Here is an 11897-nt window from a genome sequence, read left to right as displayed (position 1 = left end):
AGACGAATCAAGAGCAATGGCCATACAAGATCCTGTTGGAACACTTGACCCCTCAATCCCTTGCTTCATGGCTGAAATATATTGTACACTTTGTGTGCTTGGAGATCTCACAAGATCAGTCACCTCGTGAAAATTACTGCTGATGAGATTAGTTGTTGTTGTATGGTTTAATGCCATTTTTCAGCACACGATAGACTATACATCGCGGCCAGTATTAATGGTGGAAGAAGAACCTGGGAAAACCCCAGAAAGAACCACCAACCCACGAGAAGCTACTGGCAAGCTTTCTCACATACCCACATTAACCGAATCCGAGACTCGAACCCACACAGACAAAGGTGAAATGGCAGTGATCCGTAAGGGAGAGCGCTTTAGACCACTTGGCCACTCGGGGCCCCCTAATGATATTAGAGTTATCTCTGCGAGCCTTGCATTCAGATGTAATGTTTCAATCCAAGGTATAGTAGAAGCTGCTGGCTGGCATGCAGGGACAACCTTCTCTATTTTTTTCTCAGATTTAGTTTTGCTAGAGTTGCTACCCTTTGTCTAAATGAGACAGACAGAAGAGGATGATTTTTGTATTATAGTAGGGCTGGATTCACAAGGTAGACTAATTTTCCTAATGTTATTGTGAATGGACAAGTATTCTCATAGAAAAACAATTTACTTAAAGAAAGGCTAGACTAATATTTCTAATGTTAATGTGAATGGACAAGTATTCTCAGAGAAACGCAGTTTACTTAAAGATGGTTTTTCATAGAGATTTAATGAACAAGGAAAACTGCCATGCTGAAGGGGAGGCACATGCTATGTAGTGGTTTTGAAAATAAAATACTTTTAGCAATGGTGTAATGTCGCTGTTTACTATAAAAGAATGAAAATTACCATTTGTAAGATAAAATGTGACATTGTAGTGTATAGATAATAAAATATTGTCTCTTTTTTTTCTTCTGTAAGAGAGCAAATGTCCCACTCCTGGATGCGATGGAACAGGACATATCACTGGGCTGTACTCCCATCACAGAAGGTAAGCAGCTTTACAAAGAAACTTAAAAATATGATCATTGCATGCATTGTTCAGAAAAACAACTTCTGCCTTTGTTTTGCATTTACATTTACTCGTCAAATGCCTTTGTGCTTACTGATTTGTACAGGAAATCCATTGTCCGTATTGTCCTAGTCGGAAATTTATTCTCATGGATGAGCAGCCTTTGCAGAGATGCTTGTCCTTGGACAAGTAAATTGTGGCCTGTAACTCGAATGGGCGGTAGTTCCTATTTTGTCTGAGCGATGTTTACATGTTTACACTAGTGTCATTCATACTTACTATTGAGTACCATATGGGTGTGTTGTATATTTACATAGTGCATGCTGAAATTTATCGATTAATACCGAAGCTTCTTTGGATACAACCAATGGAAGCAGTACAGGTTTAGGTGATATCTTTTGATAGTTACATGACAATGAATTTCATTGGCTGGAAGATAGGGCTTCTATGAATCATTTGTTTTGAACCAATCACTGGACACCTTGAAACCATTTTGCATGACTAAGAAAAATTTCCCCGGGAATACATCTGATTGAATAATTTCTTATTAAGCTGTGGTCAAATGGTGAAAAGTTGAATGGAAAGTGAACAAAACAGACTAAACCTAATCTAGACTATGACAGGAAATATAAAATGAATAAAGATGGCAGGAATGTGAAGATTCTTTACAGCAGGAGTTTCCTTGGCTCTAAGCCAGTGACGAATGAACAGTCGGATCTTGTAACATATATAAGAGATTCCCCTCATCTGCAGACAGAAACCAATGGATTGTTTGCAGGATAGGTTATCACAAGGAAAGGCACCATTAACACGGCAAAAAAGTGCAAAGCACAATGCATGTCAGGTAAAATTTGATAGTGAAAAGGCCAAATCTGAGGAAAAGAAAGAAGTTCTGGGTGATTTGGATATAGTGATCAATAAATACAGTGTCAAGCAAACCAAGCACTACAAGAAACTGCTTAACATAGCCAAGAGGAGAAATTATTTTTCAGACTATGAATGGTTTTTTGAGGTTCAGGTTATAAATGCTGTTGAACTTGGAACTGATTATTTTATGAGAATTGCATGCATAGATTTCATCAACAATATATCTGATGTCCTGTCGAAAAATGTCTGGAGCTAAATGCATATTAATCTTCTCAGATGCTAGTACTGATTCAACAGTTATAGACCAAGAATGCATTATTATTATATCTGTATACCCTGACCATAAAAGTCAAGTTAAAATATTAAGTATATTTTGAATGTCACAAGATCCATACTGCATGCATTTAGATTGTGCATCAAAATAAAATTACACATTTTAACTGTCTTCCAGTCTTCCACTATTCTTTTTAACTGAAAATATGGACATGTGGGTCATTATATTGACAAGTAAACTTTTTAATTTTCTTGTCCATGGACAACTTGATTTTGTTAAAAGTTCTGCACCGCTGTTGTACACGTCATTGTGCTTGACAGTACCGATGCTTGCATATGCATATTTTCTTGTCAGATGTCTCAGTGCTTGACAGTATTGATGCTTGTACATGTATATTTTCTTGTCAAATGTCTCAGTGCTTGACAGTATTGATGCTTGTACATGTAAATTTTCTTGTCAAATGTCTTGGTCCTTGACAGTACTGATGCTTGTACATCTATATTTTCTTGTCAAATGTCTTGGTGCTTGACGGTACTGATGTTTGTACACATATATTTTCTTGTCAAATGTCTTGGTGCTTGACGGTACTGATGTTTGTACATGTATATTTTTTGGTCAAATGTCTTCAGTGTTTTTGAGGTACTATATAGCCTTACAGTGCTGGTGTGCCATAAAATAAATGTACTGTCAATCAATCAATCTTGGGGCTAGCATTTACCAAATCTTGTACTTATTTTCTTGTCAAATATCTCCGAGTTTGACAAAACTGGTGCTTGTACACATGTATATTTTCATGTCAGATATCTTAGTACGTAACAAAAATTCCAGACAAATACATAAACAGTTATGGAATGGAAATATTCTTTGTGTCACAACATTGTGAGATATTGTACGGCCATACTTATTCTTATACACGCACACACACTGTCAATACCGTGATGCTCACAGAAGATAGAAATAAAAATTCCAGACAAATACATAAACACTATTATGGAATGGAAATATCTTTGTAGGACACATGTCAATGGAAAACGGCTCATATCTGTGTCAGTGGCATCAACAGTTGTTGCAGGTTTTGTTTTTCTTGTGCTTGTAAGAACTCAACCTGAAGACATTGGTTTTCTTACATTCACTGTCTGGAAACAAGCCAGCAAAAAATGTCACTAAATATTTTTGATCAGGTTCAATTTACAATTGATGTACTGTAGAGATCAGGATCAGGTGAATAATGATAAAAAGTTGAGTAGTGTTTACTGCCTATTTCAAAATAGTTTTACCTTTTTACCTGAAAACAAATAATTTTGGTAAGATAAGATTTTTTTTTTTTTTTTTTCAGTCTGTCAGGCTGTCCCAAAAGAAGCACAGCTCCGCCTGATGGTATGTACATGGCTTAGTATGTACGGGATTTAGAATGTTAACATTTTTTTCTTCATACTGCTAGTTTAAGGTTGAGTGGAGAGGCATGAGAAATGGCAAAGTCGATGAATCACCTTAAATTTGTTGGGTACCGATTTTCATGGTTTTCTTAGCATGGTAGACACATTACAAGAATTAAATATGAACAAGCTAACATTAAAAGTGCACCAAAACCCATCTGTCTGCCAATAATAAATACATAGTTATGGATGAAGAGAAACATAATATATTAATTACAATTTAATTTTGTGAAGCTGAAAGCGCTGATTTAATGTAATGACTATTTGATACTATTTTAATAACTGCAGAATTACTGTTTTTGTCTTTCTTTTCTTTATTGTTACAAAGCATGTAATATATCCATTTATGATAATGAATGCTCGCTAATACTTTACACAGTCCACTGGAAGTTGCAAGCATCTGTGAAATTAAGGTCATTGAAAAATTGAGGATGTTAAAATAAAAGAAGAAAAAGTCCATCACTCTGTGATCCATTTTTAAGCATCACTGGGATCACTTTGTTCCCTGCCTACCAAATTGGCACATTTCATCGGCATAAAGGACAATTATAGCACATAATAGCCTTGTAGTGCTAAAGAAAAGATGAAATGCTTTGACATCGCGTTTTCCATTCTGGATCCTGCTCATATTGACCTTTAGTTACTAACAACATTTATTACAATAAAAGTACCAGCATTTATTACAGTAAATGCTTCTGTTTGCTTAATTACTTTTTATTTCAAGTTAATTAATCAATAATCAAATGACAAATTGTATATTTGCATAAATTTAGTCTCTTCTCAAAAATTCTACCTCAGAATGTAGTAAATCTTTCTTGCCAAGGGTGTGACTTGAACCTCAAAAGTATGTTACACTAACAGGCATCAAAGACATTAGATTCCAGCTTTGCCAATTACTGATTTTCACTGCCAGATACACGTCTCTCAATAACTTGCACACAATGGGATCCTGAAACATAGACCACACTTTAAGTGAGGGCATGTGTTACAGAGGGACCTCAAAAAAAATTTGAAAATTAGATTCCATTCTAGCTGGACACAAAGAAAAACTATCTGTATGTGCGTGTGCAACTGTGCTGTTTAATGGTTACTATGGACTTGCGGAATTAGAGCACAAATTATGGAAGGAAATACGATTGTTTGTGGTACAATACAGATAGTGGTTTGTCTCTGATTCAGATATGGGTTTTGTATTAGATTAAACAGGGTTCCCACTCTACCAAGAAATCTGGAAAAAAGCAGGAGAAATGAAAACATTTTCTCATCCATGAAAAGTTTTGGAATTTTGCAAGTATTGATAAATGTCGGGGAAATCCCGGGAATTTTCCGCCACCATTTGACACCCGAAACAATCACATAACTAAGTTGTAACTAAACTGATTGTGAGTTTCATTTATCAAGTTCTAACCAGAATATTCAGAGGGTGCAATATGTATCATTTGGGTGCTTGCAGTAAGCATATGCTGAGTCAATCCAAATGCTCAGTGGATTAGATTTGTCTAGTAGACTTTTCTTTTCAAAGTCTGCTTGATATCCGTATCTTCCTTACGTGGAAGCTATGAAAACCACTCTAGCATCACAAGAGGCAAACATCGTGTTGACAAAGCATAGCCGCTTACTGGATCGCCTAGCAAACTTGAAACGTTAGATCGAGTGATACATGCATGAAATGGATATGAAAATTACTTATTGTCTCAGAAATTGTGATTATTAAAATCGGAGTTGATAAAATGTGACCTGGTACTCGCTATAGTACACAAATCTAGCACCCCACATTTAAAATGTTGCAGAGAAAAAATAAAAAAGATATTAAATGAAAGTCATATACTGGTTGGAGTTAAAATACAAAAACGAAAGAACACAAAGTTTTCTGTATTTATATATTTCGAGAACAACTTCTGGAAGAGTTTTGTTGCATCACGGGACTACCATGTTGCCATGTACTCTCTGCTTGATAAATATGAATGGCCAGATTGCTGGTTTTTACAAAAAGTATGTGACTTTCATTTAATATAATTGAATTTCTCTATGACAATTTTAAAATGGAGTTTGTTGTTGATATAACATGACTAATGAACTTCCAATGTCGTCATTTGAGATTCATGAAGTGACTAGTAATGCAAATGGCAAGTACCGGGTCAGGTTTCATCAATGCCGTAGTTTGGTCTAGTTTATCAGCAGAATAAAGACATAATGAGAAAATAAATCATTTTTCTATTGATTTCATGCAGGTATAAGTCGATATAACATGAGTTTACATTTTCTAGGCCTGCTGGTAAGTGACTACCATATATCGCTACTGCACGGCAGCAGCAAATTCCAAATTTTTGATATGCAATTGAAAGGACCCCACACACCAACCTAAATGTCCAAATATAAAAAAATAGGATGGGAATATTCGGAGGAAACCTGGATTAGGAAACGGACTTAATATTCATATAAATCCAGATTTGTAGTCCAGATTGTTGAATCTCAGAGCTGAAATGAGAAATTGTCATCCTTTGTATTATATATTTTAAAAAAAACTATTTTAGCCCCTGTGTCAATACAGGTTTGGGGACTGGTTTAACGAATAACAAGAAGACAAGTTGATTTTATAGAAAATTCAGTCCTTGTTTATACAACAGTATATAATTTTGAAGGTCTTTTGTCGAAATTTAAATCATCCCTTTTGAAAATGTTTTTTAACTGATGGATTTTTAACCAGATCTTCATAAGGAGATTAGGGTGTTTGATAAATCTCGCTTGGGAATTTATTGGCACAGATAAATTCAGGGTTAAATTCGATATGTTACAAGACAAGATTCTAATTATTTGCATTTATTGTTTTTTTTCTACTGTAATAGAAAATGTTTCTTTCTATAAGATGCATATATATATTGCTATAGAATTCTTCAGAATTACAGGTTTGAAAGGAAACAAAACTAATGTATGTTCATTATGTTGTTCCCACTTAGCAACATAATGCAGTCAGCAAAATAAAGTTAGAAGTTTTATTTAGTACATTGAAATGACTTTACATGCCAGTTTAAAGGAATATTATCAGACTTGTTTTGTGTGATACATTTTGTGGTTTTGTACATGATCATCTTTTCTGGCTGCGATGTTTTGGAGAGTCTTGAAAGAAAACCATCTTTAGATTTAGAAAATGCATATTTTATAATCTAAAATGTTCTTTAATTCCATTTAGTAATGGTCATATGTGAACTTTGAAAAAATTAATTTCATTCCGGAAAAACCCTGGAAATTTATCTTTAGAAAAGTGTGGGAACCATGATTAAATGGAGTTGGTCAGGAAACCAGAGTAACTTTACAGGAGTACCTCGGACGCTTTAAACTGCACAAATTTTGTGATACAAAATGTCTGCTGATCAAGCCGTTGCCTTTTTGTTTTTTAAATGGGGTCTAGCAAGCAATACATTTTCAGGATTAAAGGGTCAATAAACCACATAACAAGTTTTAACAGAAGAACAAATTGGAATATACAGATTCTTGTGAAGAAAGCAGGAAGGGTAAAAATTATCTTTAGTGGACACTGAAATTCCAATATTAACTTGAAGGATTGTGTCATTTTGAGAGATAGTAACAAGCTGGTGAGTTACATAAGGCTTGGAATTGCAGTTTTTGAAATTGACCTAGAGGTAATTAACGTCCAAGTTACTTTACAAACTGGGGACCCAAGTGGTCTAAAGCGCACACTGTTCCAGATCACTGCCATCTAACTTCTGTCTGCGTGGGTTCGAGTCCAAGGCTCAGCTAGCGTGGGTATGTGGGAAAGCCTGCCAGTAGCTTCTCGTGGATCGATGGTTCTTCCCTGGGTTTTCCAGGGTTCTTCCTCCACCAGTTATACTGGCCGCCATGTATAGCCTATCTTGTGCTGAAAAATAGTGTTAAACCCTAAAACAACAACAACAACAACTTTACAAACTTTTTAGTTCAACAGTGTTTACCATTGCTGCATCTTGAATCACACTTCTGGACTTTCAAATGCCTGTTTTCCAGATTGACAATAGTAGTACATGATATTTTGTTATACCTTACTGAAAACTGATCCCTACTTAGGGAAAAAAATTGACTGCCTTACCAGACCTGCCAACTCTTATGATTTTGCCGCAAGTCTTACAAAAATTACTCTTAAAATACGAACTTACGCCATACTAGACCAAACTACGGAAAAATTATCGTTGCCGAAAAGTTTGGATAATTGGTTCATCCGTGCTTTATTTGGATCCGGGTTTCATCTTAGAATTTGCAAAATTAGACAGGAGCCAGACTAACTTTACAAAAGCACTCCAGATGCTTTAAACTGCACCTATTTGTTCATGTGAAACCTCTGCATGATCAAACTGTTTATAGAATTGTTAAAAATGGCGTCCAGAAAGCGATGCATGTTTAAGGGGAAAATAAGCTTCTAGAAAAAGTCTTAGTAATCAACACAGAAGAATAAAAAGGAGTATTCAGGTTCTTGTGAATAAAAGCTGGAAAGGAAACAATTTCGAAAATTGGACATTACGAGTCAATTTGAGTATGTCTTGTGGCAGGAGATACGATTGCCGTCGTCATGTGAGATGGAAAAGAATTTCCAAGAATTATGTCAAGTTGAGTGATAGCAACAAGCCATTGAGCTGCATAGGGTTTGGAACTAGATTTTGTGCAATTGTAGTAGTGGTCAATAAAGTCCACGCATACTTTACAAACTTTTCATAATGTTTATCGTCAATGTGTCGAACTTTTAATTATGTTTCCCAGCTTTACAATAGCAGTTTTACTGAAAACTGGTCAATCTTATGGAAAAAAAATCAACTGCCTTACTGAGACCAACTCCTCAGGGTTGGCACTCTGCCTTACAGAGACTGACTCATCAGGGTTGGCAGGTCTGTAATGAGAATGACTTCTACACTGTCCTTTTTTACATTTACACTATGGCTTTAAAAGAATCTTTTTATCTCTTTGCAACAAATCTAGTTCGTTTTTGTTCATGTCTAAGATGTTGAACATAATGTTTATCGTCGATGCATTTTCCAGCTTTACAATAGCATTTATTGATATTTTGTTCCACCTTACTGAAAACTGGTCAATCTTATAAAAAAAAAATCAACTGCCTTACTGAGACGGACTCATCAGGGTTAGCAGGTCTGCCTTACTGAGGTCTTATCAGGGTTGTTAGGTCTGGAATAATCTTATTATAGTCACATTGGGAATAATTATCAATAAAGAGACATTTCAATGAAGTTAGATTTTTAATAAAATAAATTACCTTTTTTCTTTATTATCCAAAATCTGAAAGTTTACAGCATTTTCCAAGATGTTTTAACAATTATCTCATGTATGCAAAAACATTTTTTATTATGTTGCTGCTTTTTTGTTGTTGATCCACAACAAAATGATATTCATTTTAAAATAAACTTTACACAAGCCCTAGAAATGCATGGAAAATGTTCAGGTTTTTTTGGGGGGGAGGCTGTTTCCATCCATATGCATGCTTGTAGACATTGTAATTTTAACGATGTTTTACTCTGACCATTCTCACCTTTTTTTATTTTGCAGTCATTGCTATGTATGAGGCTACCTCAAGGTAAGAATTATTTTCAACATGGAATAACATTATTGACCATCTCATCTACTACATTATTAGGGTCCGCAATGTTGAAGTTATTTGAGAAGGTTTATGAAAGTTCAATACAGAATATTACTGACAAGTGAGAAAATGGTGAGATTAGTACAGTATGGTTTTAAATTAAAGAATTTAGTATACCGTTATGTTCTCTCCTATATGAAGAATACAATTGCAAATTTCATTGACCCAGATCTACCAGTGCATAGGGGGCACTCACCAGTTATTATGTACTTTTGAGAGAGTGATGTATGTAAGGTGAAGTTGTTTGCATTTAAAACATGCACAGTGGAGAGAATGTTGGCATACCTCTATGCTACATTAATGTAATGTGGATGATATTTCTTTGGATATTGTACTTTTGGAAATTGTACATGATCTAAGGACACTGATAACTAAAATGACTCCCGTGTGCTAAAAAATCAGCCTGAATTAGTTGTTGTAGTAGGGTTTAATGTCATTTTTCAGCACACAATAGGCTATACATGGCGCCCAGTATTAATGGTGGAGGAAGAACCCAGGAAAACCCCGGAAAGAACCACCGACCCACAAGAAGCTAATGGCAAGCTTTCTCATATATCCACATTAGCCGAATCCGAGACTCGAACCCACGCAGACAGAGGTGAGATGGCATTGATCCGTAATGAAAAGCACTTTAGACCACTCGGCCGCTCGGGGCCCCACCTGAATTATTCTAAAGTACACTATCCATAGCAGCTGTTAAAATAGGAAAATGAATTTTGCCAGACTAGACAATACCAGCTTCTGAAAGTGCAACGAATGAATTACCAAATATGTAAAATGTAAAAAAAAGTTATCGGCTCTTTTAATACAAGGTGCACATGTGGAGTAAGGCCAAGTTGCATACTCTATAACCATATTACACCCATCAATCATACACCAAAACAAAGGGAATTAAAGGTTCTTTGAATTATACCTAAGATATACAAGGTCTTTTTTAAATAGCCAGTATAACCAGTGAGGAAAGGGGGGGAAATTCTTTTTCTTTAAAATTCTAACCCTGTGCAAAATGTGAAACTGTAGAGCGCCACCATATTGCACCAGCAGATCTGGGTTTTTGTATTTTGTTAGCAGTAATCAATGGAACAAACATAGACCCTGATCTGTAGGCCCATTATGTGCCTACAGATCAACATATTTGTTCTGTGCAGTTTGACTTCACTTACAAGCAAGTATGTACAATACATTAGGTTGTGTGGTTAAAACACAAATTGCTAGTAGCATCTGATTATGATTTTGTGTAAGGCACGGTATCAGTCACATGAAGTTAAATCTACTTTTGTATAGTTTACCAGTTTTTGGTCCTGACTGCAGTCTTGCATAATTTCCATGAAATTGAGCAGCTGCATGTTCCCAAACCAATATGTAAGAAGTTTTTCAAAAATAAATGTTTAGTAGGGTGGAGAGTGGATGCAAGACACATTATCATACCTTTAGTGTGCAGCAGTCAAACTACATGCTATTTATTTCAGTGACTGTATTATTCTCAGTGGGCCTGCTGTATAATAATGCCATCATAGAAAGGGGGGGGGGTAGCTGACAGCAATTGACTTTCACCACGGTTGCTTGATTGTGATGACTGATATATAAATGCTCTATCAGCTTGCCTTGTCCAATTTTCTTTTTTGAATACTGGTTGAACACATAAACATAAATTCCACTACAGATGGAATGCAATGAGGGATTTCTGTTCATTCAGTCCAGATTGAAAGTCGTTCTCCACCTCAAAACTGCCCGATGAAACCCTGTCTTGGATTCAGTTTTCATTTAGTTGTCCAGTCTGACATTGTGACATGAAATATTGAATCATATTTTTGATATATTTGTTTACAGTCTGATACACCAATCCCTCGATAACTCGCGCCCTGATAACTTGCAAACTCACTTATAATATGGGGTCAGCCATGGATCCCATATTTTAAACCTGAAAATACCCCAAAAATTGATCCCTATTGGTTGAACTTGAAGAAAATCACGATCAAGATTGGTAATGGAAACTTTGATACATCGCTTTTTTTATTGTCAAAAATGGTAGATAGGACATGAAACTTTTAATCAACATTTTGAAATATCAAATTAAAAAATAGGTCATACAATTTTTTACATTTTCTTTATAAACGACATTCCTATTACACTGCAGTTAACAATATGTAAGGAGGGGCCCCGAGTGGTCTAAAGCGCTCTGGCACTTAGAGATATCCTCAAGGATGATAAGAAGTTTCATTATTACTTCCAATGAATACAAACAACATCAGTATTGACTAACTGAACAATACAAAAATTGAGTTTCGACGTAGATGATTATCTCACGAAATAAATGTCCGCGTTTTAAAAACAAAAGGAATCTTGTTTGGTGGTGTATCAACAGTTAGTCTAGTTCCCTGCTCTGTGGACTCCTGATTTGGCAGGATACTATTAATCACCACTACAGGAACCAGACAAAAAGTGGTGATGTCATACACAGATTTCTGACGCGTACACGTGATAGGTTGTTGAAACCAGTTGGACTGCTCTTTAACATGTTGGACATTATGAAAATAAATGTTATTTAAACAGAATGATGAACAACTTCATTTGAAAAAGTGCATTATAAATTATTATCGATGTGATTGTAAAATGAGAATTCAGTCATTAAAC

At 35.5% G+C, this 11897-nt stretch overlaps 1 protein-coding gene across 6 annotated transcripts in view; it reads left to right on the top strand.

The window, feature by feature from the left end:
- The window catches only part of LOC149806621 (myelin transcription factor 1-like), a 132285-nt gene that overhangs the window by 45887 nt on the left and 74501 nt on the right, over positions 1-11897 (top strand). For all 6 annotated transcript variants that reach the window (XM_089955742.1, XM_089955770.1, XM_089955779.1 and 3 more), the window contains 3 exons: positions 958-1027; positions 3526-3566; positions 9173-9200. In XM_089955742.1, coding sequence (XP_089811868.1) covers positions 958-1027; positions 3526-3566; positions 9173-9200 — 139 coding nt within the window. The remainder of the gene's footprint in view (positions 1-957; positions 1028-3525; positions 3567-9172; positions 9201-11897) is intronic.

Source organism: Sinohyriopsis cumingii, chromosome 1 (genome assembly GCF_028554795.1).
Source record: "Sinohyriopsis cumingii isolate HCF-2022 chromosome 1, ASM2855479v2, whole genome shotgun sequence".
In the NCBI taxonomy this organism is placed as follows: Eukaryota; Metazoa; Mollusca; class Bivalvia; order Unionida; family Unionidae; genus Sinohyriopsis; species Sinohyriopsis cumingii.
The sequence above is the reverse complement of the archived record's forward strand: the minus strand, read 5'-3'. Positions and strand labels throughout refer to the sequence as shown.